The sequence below is a fragment of the Aythya ferina genome (assembly GCF_964211825.1).
Source record: "Aythya ferina genome assembly, chromosome: 1".
Classification (NCBI taxonomy): Eukaryota; Metazoa; Chordata; class Aves; order Anseriformes; family Anatidae; genus Aythya; species Aythya ferina.
In genome coordinates, this window is record NC_140296.1 from 207,133,034 (window position 1) to 207,156,845 (window position 23,812).

The following is a 23,812-nucleotide window of genomic DNA, read 5'->3' on the forward strand; positions in this document are numbered from 1 at the left end:
AGAACACGTGTGAGCAGGAACAAGGCACCAGCCTGCAGACCTGCAGCAGGAGCAGCACACAGCAGCCCTATGCAAAGGGGCTGAGCAGGCTGCTGGGAAGGCTGAGGAAGAAGCAGAGAGCTCGGGCACACAGCCAGCACTGCTGAAACCTGGTCACCTCCTCTGTGTTTCCTGGAACAGCTGCCTTTCAGAGAAAAGCAGCTAAGCACCACAGCTGACAGTCTGGCAACCGTGCACATCAAGTCAGAGGGCAAAACAAAAATAGCCAGGAAGCCAGCCATACCGCACCGTGGAGCTGTAGCTCTGTACAGCCACAAGGGACCCAGCAGGGAGCCCTGGGGATCTCACCCTGTCCTACATCCTCCTTAAACAAGAACTCTAAAGCCTCCTCGCACTTTCCTTCATGCACAGGCCACACCCAGGATCTCCTCCGTGGCATCGCTCCCTGCCCTGAGCCCCACTTCTCTCTGAACTCTCCAGAAAACAGGCCAAGTTTGAGGGTCACTGAGGGTATCCCCACACCACACAACTATGCAAATGCTGCCAAGCACATTAGAGCCACTGGGCTGCCTCAGGGCCAGCTGTGCTGCTGGAGCCCACCTCACTCCTCCTGCCTGTGGTTTCCCATCTGCCACTGGTCCTGGTCTCCAGGGAAACAACATAGTCCCCACAGGCTACGGACAGTCTCAAGGTACAATTAGTAATGGCAAGAGAAGTCCTTTGATTGTCCCAGACCTCTCCACAGTTACTGTTTTAGCTTCTTAGACAAGAAATGTCATCATGGAACCACTGCAGCTTTCTGGTAAAGTGCAATGCGACAGAACATCCAGCTGCTGTGTGCTCAGGGCCCAGTGACCATCAGCATCCCTGACTCTGCAGCACCCACAGGTGGTACTGGGTTGGGTGTCTCTGTCCACAGAGCCTGGAGAGCTGGGGGGGGTTGGGGAGGAGGGAGGGGGCACCTTCCCTCCCAGAAAACACCTATGCGTGCAAAAAGCATCATCCTTACTGCACTCACTATCCTTCAAACATCTGGAAGACCAAATCAATTCCTGCACTGCTAATTTTTACACATTCCTTGATCACTGTCCACAACCCCTGGACGCAGTAGACCAAGAATGCTCTCCACACAAGGATTGAACCATGCATGGGTTAAAGCCAAGGACAAGGCAATGGCCTGCATGCAATGCGAAGGCGTGCAGCAGCCTCTGGCAGGGGGAGGGAAAGGCGTACTCCTCAATGAACACAATTGTGCTCTCCAGGCATTTAGTCACTTACCCAGGCCAGCAAACAAAGTTTCTCTTGAACTGGCCTATTGTGTGTACCTCTGCCTTACCACCCTGTGGAAAGCTGGCCCCAAGATCTCCAGCAGAGATGAGTCCAACTAGATACCCATCCACAAGCACACGTACACAGTGCATGGACCTCCCTATGCAGGCACCCCACCACAGTTTAGTGGAGTCCTTCAGCTTGCACCCCCATCTAAATCACCCCAGGCTTTGGCAAGCACCAGTATGCTTACACAAGTGACTTGTGTTCTGGCAAGCAAGGAAGGCTGAAACATCTCAAGACCTGGTACTCTCTCTGTAACAGACCACAGCTCATTGGGACAGACCATTGGTGCTGAACATGCTACCAGGGCTTTGAGCTCACAGGCTAGACTCCAGCCTTACCTTTGTATGGAGTTTGGCAAACTGCTTGTCATCCAGCAAAGCCTGGGTGTACACGCGCCTTTTGTACCGGAACTGCAAGAGGGGAGAATGTCAGATATGAAATGAACAAAACACACTCAGCATCAAATTGCACACTGTTATATTCTCTGCTAGACTTGGTGTAGCCAGACAATCAGTAGTGATTTCTCATTCATAGAATCATAGATTATCCCACGTTGGAAGGGATGCACAGGAATCATCATGTCCAACTCATACACACTTACACTCAGATACCTGGGGTAACCATATCAAGCTTGATGTTGGTCCTTAAGAAACCTCACTAGAAATGTATCTATGCAGTGATGATTTCAGTGACAACCACTTTTTAACCATTGATTAGTTAGCCAGTAGCACTTATTCTACTGATGTTTAATAGTGCTAATTGGGAATTTGAATACCATGTAGAACAAAACCAGATATTCCCAAGTGGCTGTTACCTTTGTACAGTTATCTTTATCAAGCAAAATTATAGTTTCCTTAAAGAGTAAAATTGGCTTTGACTAGATCTTTCTTCAATGCATGAATTGTATTTTGAGTTTTTGAATTGCTATGAACTTAATCTGTCACCAACATTTCATTATTTCAGCTGGAACTGACATCAAATTATCTTTGGACTGAAGTTACTTATTTTTCAATGCTGGCAATATATCAGCACATTTTCAATCTTCTGTAGTTGGCCTTGTATTCCAAATTTTATCACAAACTTGTACTACTGGGCAGATGTTTCTTCACACAGCTTTTTATAAATTCTGTGAAAAACTCTCACCCACTGATATACAGATGTTGGTCACTTGAAGACGTTACCAGTGTTGGGGCTCCTTTGCAGATCTCAACACTATCATGCAAGCACCCTTTGGTGGCTCCTCTTCACCCCTGGCATCACGTCCCAGGGTCTGCAAATGAGCTCTGCTCCCAGCTGCCAGCTCTGCATCCTGGGCAGCACACTGGCCTGATCTGGGCAGCTTTAGGCTTCTTGCCCACCGCTGCTGTCCTAGCCTTCAACCCTGGGGAAGCTCCTGAGCACACCTGGTCCCAGCTGCTGTGCACTACAGGGTAGGGCAACAGCAAGGCAGGTCTGAGAGAGGGAAGGCAGGCTGTGTTGGCTTTGATGTCATGACAGCACACAACTGCGACCCTGGGGCAAAGCAAAAACTTCAACTGAGAAGAGTTAAGTTGTGCAACCCATCGTCAGCCACTCAAAACTACATGGCAGAAGTGGACAGCTAACCCTAAGCTACTTGCACCCCAACAGTTCTGCTCTGATAGCTCATCCGTGGACTGGACTTGTGCAAGGAGGACATGCAGACACATAAATTTCAAAATCTCTTTCAAAGCTACAAGGTGCATGAACTGATTGTGTGATGGCTAATAATGGCTGAAACACAACAGTGTTGTTTGGCATACAAATGAAATAGCTACCTCGTTATGAATGACATAGTAAGCATCTGACATTAGATGACAACCAGTAGGATAATGTGGGATATGGTCAATACTATCAAACACACGAGGGTAACTGGATCTCAGCAGATGGGCAGGCAGAAACCTGCCCACTGCTTGAGCACCAACATGCTGTGTTGCAGCTCCTGTTTTATCCCAATAAAGGAATCTGGAGTACCAACAGCTCTCCATGGCAGAGGACTGAGCCAGCATCCCACCTCTCCAGGGAAATACTGCAGATACCTGCTTTTTAACTCTGTAATTTTTCTGTTGCTGTGTGCAAACCCTCATTTATCTGATTACATTCATATGCAGCCTTGAGGGCTAATTTATCTTTTGGGCTCAAGAAACCTCATTGGTATCAACATAGGATTTATTTCTTGTAAATGGATTCAGGATTTTTGGTTTTCCAGCAAGTATTCTTAAGTGCTCGGCTACCATTCTTATCAAGTTATGAAGAATTGAAATGACACATAACAAATATCCGTGTCAAGTCTGCATTTAGATATGTGCACTAAGACATTAAGTATGGACATTATGCTAAATTATACAGAAACGAAGCATTAAAGCCTATGTAAAGAACATTAAGGAATTTACTACCTCATAGGTTTATTTGCAAGCATTCTTAATGTTGTTCCAAATGTTTTTGTCTATATTAAACGTTAGTTGACTAAGAAATTGTGCAGTACTTTCTTTCCAAATTAGTCAGGATTAGTTATAATAACAGCATTCACGCTTGCATTTATAAGAGTTCATGCAGCTTAAGTGTGTAATGCTTTCTAAGTAGATTCTGTGGGTAAAATATAGCACAAGATCCCTAAAACTAGAGGACCACATGCAGGTAACCAAAGTCCCATTACAGTCAGCGGGGAGCCAATGGAGCCTAAGAAATGCTCCAGGTCACCCTTAGAACAAATACCTTCATGTGTTCACCTGAATCCCAGCCAAGGGCAAAATCTATACTAAATGTCAGTACAGCGTAACTCAGTTAATTTCTGTTCCACTTAATTTTCTGGAACAGAAAATAGTATAGCATGAAACTTAGCATTTATCCTCCATGCTTATCACGTAGATGAGGTCCACACAGGAACTGTCATTTACTGTCAAAGCACATAGTTGCCCTCCAGCCTCTAGGTCAACTGTAAATTAAATTAAATTAAATTAATAAATATATATTAAAATAAAGTAAAAAATGTCAAACAGCTTCTTCAGCCTCACATTCAAAGACCTCCCTATGCTTTTCCTTCTGTACCAATAGTTTTCCTTCTGTAACTTCAATCTTCCATGACAGTTAGGTGCCAGTGGAAAAAAAAGAAATTTTGATCAACAGGGTCAATAAACAGGGAAGCCGTTTCACAGGACTGTGGCAGATGTTATGGAGCTCTCTACCAGACAGAGTCATGAGCAACTAAAACTAAAACTCAGAGGCGTTTGCCTCAGCTTTCCCTCAATGAATTCTCTGTGAGTAAACATACACCCACAGAAATTTCTGTGCTTTCACTCCTGATGGCAAATGGGGAAAAAAAGGGGAGGGGGGGCTTAATTTTTGTGGTGCCTCTGGGGAGACTAGAGTGGAAGGGATCATAGGGATCATATGAGTCCTATATACTTATGCATATATATGTGTGTGTGCATATATATCTATATCTGTATATAGATACACACATACATATTTGGAAAAAAAAAAGGAAAAAAAAGGACAGCTACCTCCAGGTAGGGGACAGGAGTGTCTGGATTCAGGGGGTACTCCCGCAGTAGACGCTCCTCATCCAGGAACTTCCCAGCCCTGCCGTTGAAGGCTGGCTGGAAGAGCCCATAGTTGAGAACATCCTTCAGGCTGTGGTTGAGAGTGCACAGAATGCGCTGCTTGGAGACCCACACAGGAACATCTGGATTCAACCGCAGACACTTCTGTGGAGAGACAGAGGGCAATTAGAGCTGAGCATCCCTAAGGTTCTGTAGTCCACCACCACACCCAGGAACAGTCACACTAAGAGTGAGGAGAAGGATGAGATTGGAAAGACACAATCTTTTCCATGTCAGTTGGTTGGAGGAGGGGAGGAAAAGAGGGGGAAAAAAGTTGCAAATTAGAGAAGAATGAGATTTAGCAGATCCCCACCCAACCTATTTTGTGTGGTTCAGGGCAGACTGGTATTTTACAAAATCCTATAAAATGAGATGTGCCAAAGAGTATTTTATGGCCTAACAACAGTATTATAGCAATATTTTAATTAAATATCCCTCTGACAGTGTGTAAGGAGTCTACTGAATTCTCCACTAGGAATTTCACACGTGTGTAAAAAAAGGAGCAGTGCATGCCAGCACTGCAACCCCTTCCAGGAAGGCAAGGCATCCAGTGAAGTCTTCTGTCAACTCTGTCTTCATGCATTCGAAGTCCTATTTTTCCTTTCCACCCTCTAACACGCAGTGAATTTCCCTGGTCCTGTAAGCAGCTTCCCCTGCTCAGGATCTGAGAAATCAAGTGTTCGCAGTCCATCACCTTCAAGCTATGTCTTCTGCAGCTGTCGTGCACCCTGGCTGTCTTGGCTGCAGAACCACAGGCCCTTCACAATGTCTGCTCTCACAGCCAGGAGCAGGAAGGAAGGAAGATGCTGTGCTGGCAGCACCAGAGGTCAGGCTTACAACAGCCAGTCCCCATCAGTGGTCTCAGCTTCCCCTCCCAGGTCACAGTTTTTGCTTTTTGGCCCTTGATGTCTCCTCATTCCGGTTACTTTGGTTTTCCTCCTTCTTTGCTCTTCCACCCCATCCACACTTTCTGGGCAAGGAGAAGAAAGTCTCTGGTCTTGTTTCAGTGTTTTGTTTCAAAACCACTGCCTGTCAGTTCCATGTAGAGCTCCTGATTTCTGTGCTGGAAGGCAAAGTGAGCAACTGCTTTGAAAAATTAAACAGCTTTGCCTAAAGAAAAGCAAATGGGCGGTAGGCAGCAGAGCACCAGTGCTGCACTGCACAGTGCCAGGCCTGATCACCACCCAGAAGTCACCAAGCAACACGGCAACTGAGCTGATGTTATGGTTCATTTTTCTCAAGCAAGGATAACTTGCACTTGGCAGCATGCCATGTACTGCAAACAGAGGTCAGAGTTATCTATTTCATTGCTGACCACAGTAGCAAGTGAGCATACTTATCAACACGTGCTTGTCCTAAAGCAGGCACTGAGGAGAGGCAGACACTTGGTGGTCTGAGACATCAAGAGTTCAAAACCTGTGACATGTCAGCTCTGTTGTGCTTCAGCAGAACATGTATCATTCTTTCAGGGACCCCTAAATAGAAAATCACCATCTACATGTATACCTTCCGACATGCTTACTTAGTCTCTAGGATTTTTCCTCATTGTCAAATTATGCTTTTTGGTACAAAAATATGTGGCTAATGGGAAAAAACTATTGACAGATATGCACATATGTACAAGCACAAGTGCTGGTTGAAGGCACATCCCTATACAAAAATCAGTGAATCTTATATCAAACTTTACACTGCAAAAACATACTCTGGAGAATATTGTTTCCTGTTTAGGAGAGAAAACAGCTTCCATTCTGCAGTGTGTTTCATTAACCAGTGTCAGAAATTGGAAAGAAAAAAATACGTACTTCCACTGTTAGGTCAAAATGCTTCATTGCCGTTTGTGGCAATTACTCTACTTAAAGTGTAATGTCTCAGTTTTTCCAAATACCATTAAATGTATTAATAACTTTCTCATATCAGAGTTCCTGAAACTAAACATGCTTATTCCACTCCATGATGCAGCATAGACGCTCCAGGAGCAATATCCCACCAACCCCTGCCAAATGGTTGCAAAGGATCTCTCTGTACAGCCTTAACTCTGAAGTCTGCATGGATCCACAGCAGAAAGCCGCTCTGTGTTCAGTTTGCTCAGGCAGACACTGCAGCAAGGGCTCCTCCAACTCCTCTTTCACTGGGAATGCATCAATCTCCACCAGCACAGCCAGGACAGCCATGGCAGCTCCCAAATCAGTACCTGGCTGATCCCAGACAGAGCAGGAAATGTTCATCTGCTTGAGCCACAAGCACCATACCAAGCACTGATCCCCACCTCCATCAGGAAAGAGGTGCTGAGTTCAAACAGCACAGGGCCCTGTCGCAGCAGGCACAGGGACATCCAGCCCTGAGACAGCACTTGACACAGGCAGGAATAACTTCCAGCCCTAAGGGCTGGGACACTCAAGCCAACAAGAATGTTAAAAGGAATCAGGAAACCAGTTGTCTCGTGCAGTCCCAGGCTTGTAGGCGAAGGGCAGGTCTGTACCCCCTTGCTCCTCAGGCTCTCCTGACAGGATGCTGAGCACTGCTCTTACACCAGTCCCCATGAGGAACCTGGGCAAGCACACAGAGACACTGCAGAGCCGACCCTGCACCAGGTTGGATGGGGACAGGCTGGAGGAAGCTTTCAGAATAAGCTGCTCGGTTTGGCTCACTGTCACTAGCAATAATTTTTGTCATACAACAATCAAAGCCTTAGAAACAACTCCTGAAAGAAAACGATGCAGCTTTGCAAGTTAGACAGCATGGATGACTCCTTCCTGAAGGAAGAAAGAGCTCATAGCTTCAGATTCAATCCTCAGCACCACAGAGGATGACAGACAAGATCTATTCAGGAACCACCCTGCAATAATGACAATAAAGAACTTATATTTGACGATCCTTTAACAGCAAAAAAGACTAAAATTTTTCATCGAAATGCACAAAAATGAGAAAGAGTTGAAAGGAAATTAAAAGAAGCAGCTGAAAAGGTAACGTGCTTGCAGGCAGCAGGGAATATATTTCATAATATCACATTAGAAGCTCTGAACGAATGTATGGCAAAAATAGAAAAATGGTCTCTAAGAGGTCCCAGAGAAAGACAGAGTAGCCAAAACAACAGAGCAGGGAAAGCTATAGAAAGTAAAAGACTGCCTTTAGAAAATGGAGTCACCTCTGAATGAGAGCAGAACAAACCACATACAAAAAGACAATGGTAACAAAGGCATTAAAAACTAGCAAATGCAAAGGAAGTGGGGAGTCTGATGGACTGTGGGTGAGGCTGGCAAGTGACTGAGGTGTGAAGTCATCCCAGGAAGAGTCCCTGGGCTCCTCCTGTGAGGATGGGCAACAGGACAGGCTCCTTGCTGCCACTACAGCTGCCAACACGCAGAAACTCATAGGTAGGTGACAAAAACTCCACAGCAGGCACAGGAGCATGACAAGTTCAAGAGCAGGCTGATGAAACAGTGTTGACCATGGTGGTGCAAACTGTCTTTGGAGTGGGAGCAGAGCTGAGGCACGAAGCACTGAGATCCCGCTGGGTGCCGCAGTGCCCTGGGTCCCACAGGACTGACCTCTCTGACAGGGAAACGGACAGGACTTGGACAAGCATCCGCACTGCTGGGAGAACAGCTTACTTTCTGTAGAGACATGCCTCCCACCTACGAGGAGAGCTTGGAGAGAACCCATGCTGCCAGAGCAAGGCTGGCCTGCTTACCCAATACACACTCGTACTGCCAAAGTGTTTTCAACAATGTCCCTTGCTGCCATAAACAAGACTTCCAAAAGCAAGGAAGCATTCTTTTGGAATAACCAACAAGGAAGATGGTAAACAAAGGTTAAGGTTAACCAGGCGGGTTTCCTGCCACGGAGGTGTTCATTAGCAGAGTCACATGTGCACATGCCGGGATGTGAGCTGAAGTGATGTAGGCTGAAGGCTGTTACAACACTTAAATTGGCAGCACATCCAGATCTTCTACATCACGTGTGGGTCTGATCACTCTGTCTTTTCAGGAAAAAACAGAAACAGGAAAGGTAAAGATGACAAAGGTGACTGGAGGCATAGAGTGGTCTGCAGGGGACAAGTGTACTGGACTTGAGCCCAGACCCAGAAGTGAAACATCCCAAAGGAGCAGACAGCACCCCACTGCAACAGCCAGGGTTTGCACCCAGTGGGCAGTGGCTCCATCTGATGCAGGGACTGGGACCAAGTCACAGGAACAGAAAACAGGTACAAAACAAACAAGCCCAGGTATCTTTATGACCTTTATTTAAAAGACTATACCTGGTTTTCCCAATTATAAGTAATTTTTCCCTCTGATTTATTAAAAGCCTATCCACTTAAGTAGCAGTTTCAGCAGTGAATTCTTCCTGTGATGTGGGGCAGAGATTATTAATCCTCTGCCTCCACTTGCTCCCCTGCAGGATCCTACTGGCCTTGCTCACAGGAGATGGATCAGAGCCACAAGACAGCACTGCCACTGGAGCCACTGGGGCACTGCCACCAGTGGCAGCCTCAGCTTGCCACCAGCCAGGGAGCCAGCAGCAGCCCTCACTCACAGACGGGCAGAGGTTGAGACAGTCCCTGGCCAGGAAACTGCGGGACGGGATGGACATCTCCAGTGCAGCTTTTCTGCTTCAGCAACACAGGCCAAGGAAGAAGCTGGGTTCTGCAGGGACTGGGCAGAGCAACAACCACCCTGCATTTTAGTGGAGAAGAAGAGAAGCCAGCACAAGTTTCCTGTGCGCTGGATGGTGGTGGTGAACAGACTGGGACCAGCTTACAGAGCAATGTGTATGCTGGCAAAACAACAGGAATTTGGGGGCTTAGATCACCTCCTGAGGAAAGCTCTGGCCCTGCCATCTGATGTGCTGGAACACCATGCTAGGAGAAGCTGCCTCCACCAAGAGGAAACAAGATAAAGAGTAGGAGGAAGGTTCTCAGCTCCCAGCAGGAAGGTGGCTGGTGCATGAGCCCTTCTTGCAGAGTTCCATGCTGTAGATAAAGTATTTTGGCTCACTTAGTTTTCCAGCAAAATGGTTGCTGCTTATGACCCAGTCTGGAAGGATGTTGTTGACTGTTGTATCATCCTCTGGTATCTTTTGTGGGTAGGAAGCTATTCACAGTTACTTCTTTAAAAAAAAAATAAAGTCCAAGAGACCCCATATTACAACCTCTCTGCTGTGCTGACAGTGACAACCATCTCCATCCTATAGTCCCTCCATCATTGCTTTCAGAGAAGCAGCTGCCTCTGATACAAACACAGCTTGAAATGAATGTTTAAAGAGATCCAGCACCTGATTAACTCTAAGTGAGTGGTTTAGGCAAAAGCTCCCTCTTACACAAAGCTACAACAGCTTTATTATTAACCACCTGCAAGGAAAGGGCTGCTGAAGAGCAAAATCACCAGCCCATTTCATCCAACTGCTGAACTCTTCATACAGAAAAGACAGTGCAAAGGAAATGCAAAAAAAGTTTGGGTTAAAGAGATGAGTATTTCCTTCAGAGACCTGGAACTTTTTCCTGATTGGCTCACTGCACCATCACAACCACAACCACAACCACACAACCACACACAGAAAAACAAAACAAACAAAACAAACATAACAAACAAAAAACACCACAAACTACTGTCTAACTTGTGAGCAGTTGGAAAATGAAGATTTGAGAAGCTTTAGCTCTGTTTAGTGCAGACAAAAGCCACATACAGTAAAGCTTCTTCTACAGAAGGGTGAATAAGATCTTCTGTTCATCCAGCATCAATATAGAGAAACAGTACCCGGATAGAAAGGTCCTAATAAATACATGCAGAACTGGTAAATAAATTCTCAGTATAAAGAGTAAACAAAATCAAATTTGACAAGGGAATGGATGAAACCAGTGAAAATAGCATATGGTAGTTGCCTTTGCAGCACACATTCAACATGCCTTCTGATTCAGCACATGTAAAGCCAAGAAAGCCTGTTAAATCATTTATTCTGAGCAATATACCAGTACTCTGCAAGTCTCAACCATTAACTACAATGATCATCTGAATTGCTTCAATTTGGCTGTTTCCTGAAAAGAATCCCTTAAAAATAAATTAAAAAAAAAAAAAAAAAAAAAAAAAGATAGAAAAGGCACTCCTTCCTTGGATAAATTAATAAGTCAAATACTCATCCTCAATGATAAAAGGTAGTCTTCATTCTCATTTGATTTCCTTGGTTTTAACCTCCAATCATTATTTCTTGTTATATCTTGTGATATAGCTTGTGATCTGTGATATTGAATAACTGTTTAGTACTGTGTCTTGCTGTACTGGCAACCCCTGTTTAACATAGTCACCTTTTAGTCTTGTTCAGGGTGAGCTGAAGAAACTAGTATGTATAAATTATAATGCATTTTCTCCAGATCTCAAATCATTTTTGTTGCTCTTTTCAGCACTCTCTTTAATTTTAAATATACCTTTTAAATTGCAGAATGCAGAGCCAGAGGCAAAATTCCAGCATCTGTCTCACAGCTGTCATATACAGCTAAAAAATACCGTCCTCACTTCAACTCACTGTCCACTTGCTTCTAACTCCAGGCATCACATTAGCAGTTTTCAATAAAGCATGTGGCAGTTTGGGTTCAGTTTACTTTGACCACTGGACCCTTTTCAGGCAGTCAAACCCCACATTCTTTCCAATACATATCTCCTTGTTTTCTTGATCTGGCATCAGTCCTTAGTTACCTGTAAAACTGCGCATTTGAATGAATTAAAACATAATTTATTTTGATAGGCTAACATCCTAAACCAGTATTTGTTAAAACAAGATTGTGGGGGGATCAGACTGCAGAAAGAGACAAGGCTTCATGTGTTCCCTAAATATGATACCCTTTAGCCACTAGTAGAGACTGATACAGGGTCAGAAAGACCATTGGTTTGGCCTAGTGGAGCTTTTCAGTCTCCTATTTCATAGAATCAGAGAATATCCAGAGGTAGAGGGGATGCACAAAGATCATAGAGTCATGGAATCATAGAACGGCTTGGGTTGGAAGGGATCTTAAAGATCATCTAGTTCCAACCCTGCTGCCATAGCAGGTATGCCACCCACTAGATCAGGTTGGCCAAGGCCCCATCCAACCTGGCCTTGATCACCTCCAGGTATGGGGTGTGAGAAAAATCTCAATAACTTTCTTCAGACAGGACCTTCTGTGAAGCTATTTCATTCGTGATTGCAATGGCGGGCGTCCTGCAAGCAGGAGCGCACAGTAAAGGTTTATCATAACCTTATATTCCTTATTACCCAACACCTGATTTCTGCCCTGTTTCCTCATTGGCTGAGTACTACAGGTTCACAATCTACTTGACGCACTTCTATACCACATATGTACAATTTTATTTGACTGTTAATTTCTCCTTTTCCCTTTTTTCCTTCTTCTCTCATGATTAGAGGGCCCATGATTTTTGTTTTTACTGACTTCGTACTGCTCATCCTGTTTTTCTTAGCTATTCTCCTTATTTTGGGACAGTAGGACCTTCCCCTTATCTGCTTAACATACTCCCCACAGCTATGCTGCAAAATCACTTTTGAATATGCAAGGTTACTGGGAATTTCCACTGCAAAAACACCTTCTATTGCAAAAACACAATTTTGTTTCTCACATGGGGCATCCATAGCTTCTCTGGGCAACCTGTTCCAGTGCCTCACTACCCTTCCAGTGAAGAATTTCTTCCTAATGTGTAAACTAAATCTGTCCTCTTTTAAAGACCATTCCCCCTTGTCTTATCATTATCTACCCAAGTAGAGTTCCTCTCCATCCTTTCTTTAAGACCCCTTTAAGCACTGAAAGCACAATGAGGTCTCCTCAGAGCATTCTGTTCTTCAGGCTGAACATCCCCAGCTCTCTCAACCTTTCTTCATAAGAGAGGTGTTCCAGCCCTTGAAACAAAAACAAACTGAAGACCCCTTTCCCCCTTCTACCCTCTTCCACCTCCTCCCCCCAAGCGGCACAAGAGGACAGAGGAATGGGGGCTGCAGTCAGTCCAAAACACTTTGTCTCCTCCGCTCCTTCTCAGTCACCCTCTGCCCCTGCTCCATGTGGGGTCCTTCCCAAACTGATCCTGTGTTTTCCTGTGTGAAAACTGACCCCAGTTTTCACAGAAACGTCTCACAAGGTTTTGACCACTGCCTGTGCTGCTCACAGGTCTGGGATGGTCTGGGAAGGGGAAGCAAATTTTTAGGCAAGAATTAATGCACTCAGTGTGGCAAAACTGTGAGCTGACAGCAAAACCCAGCAGAAGGACCTCAGAGCCAAATGGCTCAAGAATAGTGCAGGTAAAAGTGCAGATGAGGACAGGCTCTGAGCAGACTCTTACCTTACTATGGCCAGCAGTCCTATGACCTCACCAGAGCACCACTCAGCAGGTGCCCAACAGAACAGCAGAGACCACTACCAAAGGAGCTGAAAGCACCATTGCATCGGAAGACCCACATCGTGCATACTGCACGCAGTCCTGGCTCCTGTTTCAGAAAGGCCACACCAGAAGTGGTCAAGGGTGCCGACAAGGGAGGGAAAGATGATCATTGGCCTGGAGCAGCATCCATATGAAGCTCAACTAAACATACAAGAATCTTCAGTCTGGGAAAAAGAAGACTGAGAAGGAATATGAGAACACCAAAAGTGGCATGGAAAAGATAAACAGGTATTATTTCCTTGGGAATTGATGCAAACAACACAAGACAAGAAAACAGATAGGTAATCTTCATTAAACACACTTGTGCTGGTCCTTCAGTGGCATGCTGCAGGGTTCTGGAAATTGACTCCAAGCTGGTCTCCCAGGTACCTCAACTCACACAATCATAACCAAAAATCAGCATGGTGTATCATCAGTTGTTTAGCTTAACCCAATCAGAAGACCCTACCCAGATCTGACTCTAATTGCAACAGTTACTCTTGGTTTAGTTTAGGACCACTCTCTACTTTACTTGTTTTACAAAGATCTCAATGACCAGATCCACAGTTTCATGTGTGGCTTCTTTTTCTTCATACTTAAAACTCCAAGACTTTTGCACATACACTTTGTTAGTTAAAACCACATTGGTTCTGTTAACTTGCACTAACTTCCACACACCAACAGTAAAGTCTTTCAAAACAAAACTCGGGAGGGTAATTAGAGAAACTGGCAGAGTCAAAGCTGGACTCAGAATGGCTATTTCTCTACAACCTGACACATGTTCACCTGTGGAGCCCTGCAGCAGGGAGTCACAGACTTATGTCAGTGGAAGAGTCCTGAAAAAGCTGGCCCTGCTCAAGCAGAGGTGACCTGTTAAAGGATGCACAGTGCTGGCCAGAGACCAAGGACAGAGACCCCCATGGCTTCTCAAGGCTCCAGTCCACGTCCCACCTCCTTTGAGTGAAGGGCATTTCCTGACAGGGAAGGATGACATCTCTGGCTGTATCTTGGGCCTCTTGTCCCATCATGGCACTCCCAGAGGAGCCCAGCTCTGTCGCCTCTCCCCACCCTGTTAGGTACTCACAGATGGCAGTAAGGTCTCCTCTTCTCCCTGGTCTAAGAAAATTCCACTCTCAGCCTCTCCTCCTACCTCCTGCACCTCAGTCCTGAGCATCTCAGCGGCCTCCATGACACAAACCTGCCGGATTGTGTCAATGTCTGCCTGGGCTGGTGAGCCCAGCCTGGCCCCAGTATCTTGATGGGTCTCACCAGTACTGAGTGGAGGGGAGCCATCCCTGCCCACACCTGCTGGCTGCCATCAGCCATCACTACCCAGGATGAGCTCAGCCTTCACTGCCCGAGAGCACTGTCAGTGCTGGTTCTGAAGGCCCCTAGGGTCCCCTGGGCTTTCCTGCAAAGCCATTTGCTATCCAGTCACTCCATCTGGTCCTGTCCCATTCCATCCCCCAGGATTGCTGGAGGCCATAGTCAGGGCTTGGTGCTTGTCTCTGCCAGTCCTTATGGCTATTCCTACAGCTGCTGGAGGCCCCTGTGAGGAGAAGCCTGTAAGCACTAAGAGAGTTTAAAATATAATACTACAGTTTCCTGGAAGAGTAAAACTTGCATGCTGCCCACTTTGCTATGTTCCTTTTCAAATTATTAACACTGAACAAAACTTGAGGTATTTTCCTTACTGCCCCTCAGCACCCCACCAAACTCCTCTGAAGACAAGAATTCATCTTTTTTTTCTATGCTTTCCCAAGCCAATCTCTTCACTTGACATTCAGGGTACTACAACTCTTCTTTCCACGTGCAACTTCTAAAAACATTTCAGAGGTGTTTTCATCAAGCTACTTTGAAATCTTGATAAATCCTCTCAGTCATCTCTCACATCCATTCTTTCTTATTAAAGAATGAAAATAGATTAAGGAGACATGACCTTCTAAAAATGCAATGGTTAAATCTTATCAGAAATTATTTTCCAGCTGTTCAATTTTCCTGTTTTCAATTAACTGTATAACTACTATACCACATATAAGTTTATTGGTCATTAACTTTCCACACTGAAGACATCCTTAGCAAAAGCTTTAGTGTCAACAAATCCTTCTTGCTAATCTCTTTTCCATGATTTAATAACTGTTTTGAGTGAAAATACACATTATTACTACCTACTCATCCACTCCATACTTAAAATTCCTTCAATAATTACCTACTGTTTTGTTGTTTTTTTCTAATCAGTTTGCTTCAGAACTCACCTGCTGATCCATTCTTTTGTGAAACATCCCCAACACTTTACACTGTTGATTCAGTTTGTTTCTTCACTTCTTCTACTGACTCCTTGCCCAGCTCTGCCCTGAGCTCCAGATGCTCCAGAGGGACTGCACCTCTACAAAATGGTATAGGCGGTACTCAGGCTGGCACAGCCCCACTCTCTTCTGTTACAGAGATATCAGGTGCAGGGCTGCTGTGCCCAGGGTCCTGGTGCAGACCCCTGCAGTGGCTCTGCAGGGACCCTCACAAAACTCCCATGGATGAACTGCACTTGTCAAAGGGTTACCACCTCCAGCTGCCCTCCTGCCTCTTCGCAGGGAAGCATCCTGAGTGCCCTGTGAGCAGTGGCACTTATGGCAGCATCAGCTGGCAGGCAAGAGCTGATGCTGGAAGAGGCACGCTCCTCTACTCTATGGCTTTTAATTAAAAAAGAATAATGACAACGTTGATAAATTTATTAACCACTCCTCTGATGATCAATTCAGCCAGTATTTGTCCAACACACTGAGCATTGGCAGCCTCCCAACAGCAGCCCAAATGCTTGACTGTTCCCAGGCAACCGAGGCCTCGAGGTTCACAAATGGCAACTTCTACAATATTATCATGTTTGCAATAAAAATTCTGCCGTAGAAAGAAATTTCAAGTTGTCAAATAAACTGAAGTTAATAATAAGTTAAATAGTATTAGAAGGGCCTACATTGACTACCTTACTCCCATATTTTACACAGTTACAAAAAAATAGCGTTTTTCTTCTATCAGCAACTGCAGAGTTCGCAGGCTCTGTATTTATATACTGGAGATTCCTTTGGACCTGTAAGAAAATGTATATCATACTTCCCACAGAAAAACAACCTGAGGCAGAATGCAATTACTTTGGTCACAATGGCTCAAAAAGTACAAAAAAATCCAAAGCAACCCAAAAATTGAACATATTGCTGAAACAGGAATTTGGGAATCACAGAATCACAGAATTGTCTAGGTTGGAAGAGACCTCAAGGTCATCGAGTCCAACCTCTGACCTAACACTAACAAGTCCTCCACTAAACCATATCACTAAGTTCAACATCTAAACATCTTTTAAAGACCTCCAGGGATGGTGACTCCACCACTTCCCTGGGCAGCCTGTTCCAATGTCTAACAACCCTCTCAGTAAAGAAGTTCTTCCTAACATCCAACCTAAAACACCCCTGGCACAACTTTAGCCCATTCCCCCTCGTCCTGTCACCAGGCATGTGGGAGAATAGACCAACCCCCACCTCACTACAGCTTCCTTTAATGTACTTATAAAGAGCAATAAGGTCACCCCTGAGCCTCCTTTTCTCCAGGCTGAACAAGCCCAGCTCCCTCAACTGCTCCTCATAGGACTTGTTCTCCAGGCCCCTCACCAGCTTCGTCGCATTTCTCTGGACTCGCTCAAGCACCTCCATGTCCTTCTTGTAGCGAGGGGCCCAAAACTGAACACAGTACTCGAGGTGTGGCCTCACCAAAGCCGAGTACAGGCTTCCTAGACCTGCTGGCCACACTGCTTCTTATACAAGCCAGGATGCTCTTGGCCTTCTTGGCCACCTGAGCACACTGCTGGCTCATATTCATCTGACTATCAACCAATACTCCCAGGTCCTTCTCCGCCAGGCAGCTTTCCAACCACTCATCTCCCAGCCTGTAGCTCTGCTTGGGGTTATTGCGCCCCAGGTGCAGGACCCGGCACTTGGCCTTGTTGAACTTCATACAGTTGGCCTCAGCCCATTGGTCCAGCCTATCCAGAGTCTAAAATGCAGCAGACTAAAAATGGTAAGACTATAATATAGAAATTGCAACATCTGAGTGTTGAAGGGAGTCTTCTCAGCAACTTACTTAATTTACTGTTAAGTTTAGCATCTGTGCCTGAATCCGGAGGCCCTCAGCCTCCAGCAGCACTAAAGTGGCTCAGCTGAGCAGTACATGGCAGTTTATAGAGCCTCCGTGCTTGCCCTGACATCCCTGGGACAGCTCACAGCACAATCTTGATTCTGCTTTCCCCTTTTTTCCCTGCAACTACTTCACCTCCTTATACTGAAAATTAACAGCAGGACATTACTAAGGGAAAAGAAGGAAAAATGCAATGCCTGTTTTGCTTAAGTAGGTACTGCTGCTCTCACAACCTCCCACCACGCATTTGCACTATGACCTCTACCCATGCATCAGTGGATGCTGCACTCTCCCCTCTGGTACCCAGTCACACTTTCCCCATGCCCACATGGGCTCCCCCCTCCTGACCCCATGCAGGGCACGTGGTCCAGTCCCAAGTACACGTGGCTGTTTGCGCCTGCGGCCTCCAGCACTGCTCCTTTCCCTGGCCCCCTGCATCAACAGCTCACCACTTGTTCTGCAAGTCAATTTTGTAAAGCAGTGATATAACAAAGCATGACTTTCTATCAATAAACCAGTAAGAAGGAAGAGCCAATCAGGAGCAGGGAGTAGGATTTTGTTAGGTTAGCTGGCTGTTTAATTAATCAACCAAGCCTCTAATGATGCCAATGACCTGTGAAAGTCAGGACACATTTAGGAAGCAGTGGTCTACAGCAAAGCTGAGCTATAAGCCAAAGGCAGTTACGGACTGTTTTAATAAAACCAGTGTTATTAAAACCAGTATCAGGAAAAACACGACTTCTAGCAGACTGACAGAAGTTTTCCTTATGTTGAGAATTATAAAATTCCTGGACCATGGAAATAGAGTAAATTCCACATTTTAGAAGCAGTGTTTAATATTCACCTATCTATTCTCTTTAGTGAGCAGCAATAGGACCCGAGGGAATGGAGTCAAGCTGCGACAGGGAGGTTCAGGCTGGATATCAGGAAGAGGTTCTTCACCAAGAGGGTGGTCCCGCACTGGAACAGACTCCCCAGGGATGTAGTCACGACACCAAGCCTGTTGGAGTTTAAGCCTTTGGACTGTGCTCTTAGTCATACGGGCTGAATTTTTGTGTAGACCTGTGTGGTGCCAGGAGTTAGACATGATGATCCTTGTGGGTCCTTTCCAACTCGGTATATTCTGTGATTCTAAAATTCTAATACTGCTTCACGACATCTTGTTTGCATGATTTTAATTTCTCGATTTTTTCTTGAATATGCCACTACCATACTGTTCTTGAGCCCTCAGCCAGTATAGCAGCAACAATAAATAAGGTCAAAGACCTAAATAGAGGAAGGAGGTTAAATAGCATCTGGGGTCAATCAAACAACAAAGACATTAAAAGGAAATAAGATGTTGCTAATAATGATTGCATCCTAAATAAGCAGGAAGTATACCACAAAATGTGATGTTTCCAGACAATGAGACTCAGCAAAGATTAATCCTGTTTTGTAAAACTCTACACACACATACTCAGTAGAAAAGAAAAACTATACAAGTTTCAATGCCTGATAATGATTACACATGAGACAGAAAATTAGAAATGCATTTGTCAGCAATAATGGGGAGGAGAGAAAAAGAAATGTGGAACAATACCCTCTGTTAGATCATAGAAAAGGGAAGATGGATTATCCCCACCCAGCTCCAGCTCAGCTTAATTTGGAGCACCAGTTTCTAAATTGACCAGTGCCTCAACAAACAAGCATGAGCAGTGGGAAGAAACAAAATTTGGCTTGAGCTGCTGGAAATCACCCACAGTGATCTCAGGAGGAAACAAACAAACAAACCAAAAAACAGCCAATGTGAGTGGTCAGCTCAAGCCTGTGCAAGGCTAGTGCCGAGGCAAAAGCTTGAAGATAAAGCGCTGCCACAAATCCACATATATAAACCCCTGGGAGACAACATCCACAGTAAGGATACAGCTTCTTCATTCTCTGCACTGGCAGGTGGCTGCTCCTGGTGTAAGCCAATAGGCTGGTCCTACCCTGAGGTCACACAGTTTGTAACCACAGCACTGCAAAGGATCCATGGGGAGCACCTCTGCATGCCTCCATCACGCCTTACACTGTTACACTGGACAGCCAGGCTCCCCAGGGACATTCCCCTAGATGAGAGGTACAATAAGGTGTTCAAGGAAAGGTTGGACCTGGCTGTTAGGGACATGGTTTAGTGGGTGACATCGGTAGTAGGGTGATGGTTGGACCAAATGATCTTGAATGTCTTTTCCAACCCTAATGATTCTATAATTTTATGATAACCTGCCACACCCCAGTGGGCACAATCAAAGCGAAGGGTCATTTGCAGGTACCTTGTTCCCCTCTCATCTGAGGGCAGGGGAGCAGGACACACCTCCCACTCTGCCCAAGTGGAAGGAAGTACTCAGAGCCTCAGCATGAAGCAAGGACAGAGGGGAGGGGTGGAGGCCACCTCTAGACATGCAGCCCCATGCTGTCAGCAGGCACTGCTGTGCTATGGGGAAGTGGCTCCAGGACTGGGATCCAGCCCTTAGAGCTGAACTTCCTGCTCTGTGCAAAGAAGGGAACATTCAGGGCTACTCCAATTTGTCTTGCCAGTTGGTCTGGATGCCAAAGTATCTAATGCCCAAGAAGGTATCATGGAGCCCTTTTGCTCCCCATTTCCCAGCTTCATCTGTTTTGCTGTTCTTTCTGAAAAAAAAGTACAACCTGGCATCCCTACCCTAGATGCACAAGGACAGACAGGGCCCTCCTGCAGGAGCTCTGCATGTGCCCAGAGTAAGCCCTAGAGGACCTAGATGGCTTCCTTCTGCAGCAACAATTGCATGGTGGCTATGGCAGCTGAGAACGCAGAAATCCCTCTCCAGAGACCAGCAAGCGTGGCACTGGCATCAGCCCATGGGCAGCCACAGGAAAGTTATCTGCAGCTCAAGCACATGAACCCTTAAGGTCACCCTGGGCAGCTCAAGCCATGAGGGTTGAGCAGTGGGACAGCAGACCCTACCAGTGTGCAAGGGCAGCTCAACGCCCAGCTCCAGCTTTTTGGATAAATGGGACAGAGAGGCTTTTCCAGGTTATCCCAGGAAAGGGTACAAGTTGGAAGGAGATCCAAACAGAGCGCCCTACACTTAATTCTCTCTGATGTAAGTTGCATGCAGCTTGTTATGCTGGACCAGAGAACCCAGGTCAACTCCTTAGCCAGAAGTTGAATTGAGAAATGCAATGCATTCACTGCTGTAGAAATTTCCCATAGTAACATGGCACAGTGGCTAGTACCACACTAAAACCTCAAGCAGACAGTGGGTGATGAAAAAAAGACAGCATCAGAAAATACCACTTTCTCAGCAGCCAGGGATAACAAAGTGTACTCTGATCTTCCATGTAAGCAAATAACCTGCTTTCTTGGAACATTTGAGTTAGACTGGACTAAGAATAAATATCAGTGTGACAAGTTATGCTAGAAAAATGCTTACTGGATCCTTTAATTGTTATGGTTCTGGGATTTTGAGCCACATTGCAAAGGCATTACTTCATACTACAACATAATTAAATGCATTTAAGATGATGCATTAATTTTAGGACACTTTGGTATATAAAATAAAATAAAATAAAATAAAATAAAATAAAATAAAATAAAATAAAATAAAATAAAATAAAATAAAATAAAATAAAATAAAATAAAATAAAATAATTTAGAAAACAGCTCATACTTAGTTAATCTGAAGTGATTGACAGAAGAAAAGATTAATAAAAAAAATATTAAACACAACAATAACTTTAATGGATCGCTACAGTGTTGTACACTCACTAAGATAAATAATTTATAGTTCTATTAGTAAAAGTAGAGCAATGTTCCCACACATCCTTTTTAATGCAAACTGTGGAAAAAGCAATATACTGAAATGTACCTTTAACCAGGAAAGAGAAATAGAAATAAGAAGAACATTTACAGGCTGGAAAATTTGTCTTTGCATGTGTTTATACAACACCTAGCATATCGACTCTCTAATCACAAATGAGATCCTGGCTATTATCATAAATAAGTATCAGCATCTCTAACAATTATGCATCCATAAGCCAGTATGACCAATTAGGGTTCTTGCAAAGCTACAGGAAAAATTAGTAGGGCCCCTTGGACTCAATTACCAGCAGCAAGTGCTTACTCTTCAGTTCCATATTTTATTCACTATCGGAGCAACTATCAGCTCTGTGTCTGTCCCATGGAAACCCTTGGGATCACACTGGGCTCAGAATGAGCCCAGACCAGAGCACTTACACTGACTGTATATAGGTCCCATCTCAAAGCAATGGAAAATCTCAAATCTTGCTTGACTCTTCACTAAGCACAAATGTGAGCCAGCAACAGGGACTAAAAGGCACCCAACAACTTGCATTTAACCCTGTTTTTCAGGGTTGTGGTGAGCCATCCTGTTTTCCTTCCTGGCAGAACTTCCTTAGTCCATAGCCCCAGGTGCTGGCAGGGTACTGACAGTGTAGTCCCAAAGCTGGGAAAAACAACAAGAAAACCTTGAAGAAAATAGGGAGACCTGTAGGTTGTGTAGTCTTTTAGCTGAAAAAAAAGAGACAGGTAGCCTTGAGCTAGCAGAAGCAAGAAAGGTAAGGGATAAACAAGAAGGTAAGGTAATAAACAAAAGGAGAAAAACAGCTCCAGACTGACCTATAGTAACCTTTTGTTCATTAGGGGTCATTAACATATTAAAATCACACTCATCAAAATGCTAATCTATGCAAATGTGGGGTTTGGTGTAGTGTCCCCCACACACACACTGTTCCTCTGTAATGCGCAAGCTCAGTAGAGATAAGCTAGGTGAGCTGTAATAGCCAATCAAAAGGAGCCAACGAGAGAGTTCTCACAAGTTTGCTGTGTATAAATGACAGTGACTTGAGACAGAGGTGTGCTTGCTTTGTGAGAGATTTCCAAGCACCTGATTCTGCAGAGTTATAAAATTAATTATTTAATTAAAAGACCTTCATGTGGATTCCAACTCTGTGTGCTTATTGGCACAGCGCACCGGGCACTAACCTACAGACAACAGCAGTGCAAGGAGACACAGGTGAGTTACCTCCTCCCCCAGGGTCCCAGCCATGAGAAGCACAGCAGCCCACTGTTCATCCTCAGTCACCTTTCCAGGGCACCTGGGGCCCTTGTTACTCACCCTACTATTTAATTGAACAAGCCCCAGTTAAATGAAAGATAAAATCTCATTTTGTGAATCCCTGAGAAGGGAATGCTGCTCTGAGGCAAAGCAAATCTGAGGCACTGTCCCTGGGTCTAACAGTATGTAATATCACATAATACCAAATCTTCACAAACTGCTAGGAAACTGAAAGCTAAACTGAAAACAATGCCAAAAACATTTTAATATGTAATCTGCAAATTACAAGTTTATGGATCTAGTCCCAGGGACTCTGAAAAAAGAAATAAGAGGGTGGGAGATGAAGCAGGAGAAGCTCTTATGTTCAGAGATGCTTTCTCCCAAACATGCTTCTGTTGGGATTCTCTTCAAGGAAACACTACTAAATGCAAGGTAACAATATCATTAGGTCCCACCATCAGTAAAGAATGGGTGTAGGACAAACTCTGAAATTTTGTATACTTATAAGCTAACTGAGAAAAAATGGATAAATCAGATACTAAGTTTTCTGCATCAGAGGGTGCTCATGTAAGTAACTTGGAGGCAGAATACTGCTAGGCAGAAAACTTAGCTGACTGTATCTATAAGGAAAAAAAAAAACAGCAAATGCAAGATGCACTCTGTCTGTGCTCTGTTATTTCTTTTGTAACTGCACTGCTCCATTTGTAATTTAGGATTTAAGATTTTTGTCTCCTAGCATAAACCTCTGGTTCTAGCTCTGAGCTTGCTTCATATATGAAGCGGATTTGGATGAACAAAAACAACAGCATTCCTTAACAGATGAGAAATCTTCATAAACTATGTTGAGAACAAATCCTCCGTGGTCTCTGCAAGCACAGCCCCCCAGGAGTTGGCAGTACTGGTTAAGGTTTGGAGAGCACCTGCTCTTAAGCCATCCCATGGTTGCAGGGGTGCAGAAGATGCTGTGGGACACCTGGGACCACTGAGGAACAACAGGCAGTTCACATGTCCTGGGCATGCATACAGGCACCATCCTGACACCACGGCTACAGCAAATGAACAAACTGGATTTTCACATTTACAACTCACTCACAGCTGGAGCTCCACAGCTGTATGGCTAGACACCACAGTGAGGAAGAACATCTCCTAGAGCAATCCTACTCTTTTATGGACTGACAGTCCAGGTAAAAGCAAGAGATTCTCTCCTTTG

The 23,812-nt window shown here is 44.8% G+C and overlaps 1 protein-coding gene across 2 annotated transcripts in view; it reads right to left on the reverse strand.

Annotated features, from left to right (window-relative positions):
* SHANK3 (SH3 and multiple ankyrin repeat domains 3) overlaps positions 1-23,812 on the reverse strand; it is a 369,667-nt gene that overhangs the window by 305,311 nt on the left and 40,544 nt on the right. For both annotated transcript variants that reach the window (XM_084506714.1, XM_084506715.1), the window contains 2 exons: positions 4,857-5,060; positions 1,674-1,745 (listed from right to left, as the gene is read on the reverse strand). In XM_084506714.1, coding sequence (XP_084362840.1) covers positions 1,674-1,745; positions 4,857-5,060 — 276 coding nt within the window. The remainder of the gene's footprint in view (positions 1-1,673; positions 1,746-4,856; positions 5,061-23,812) is intronic.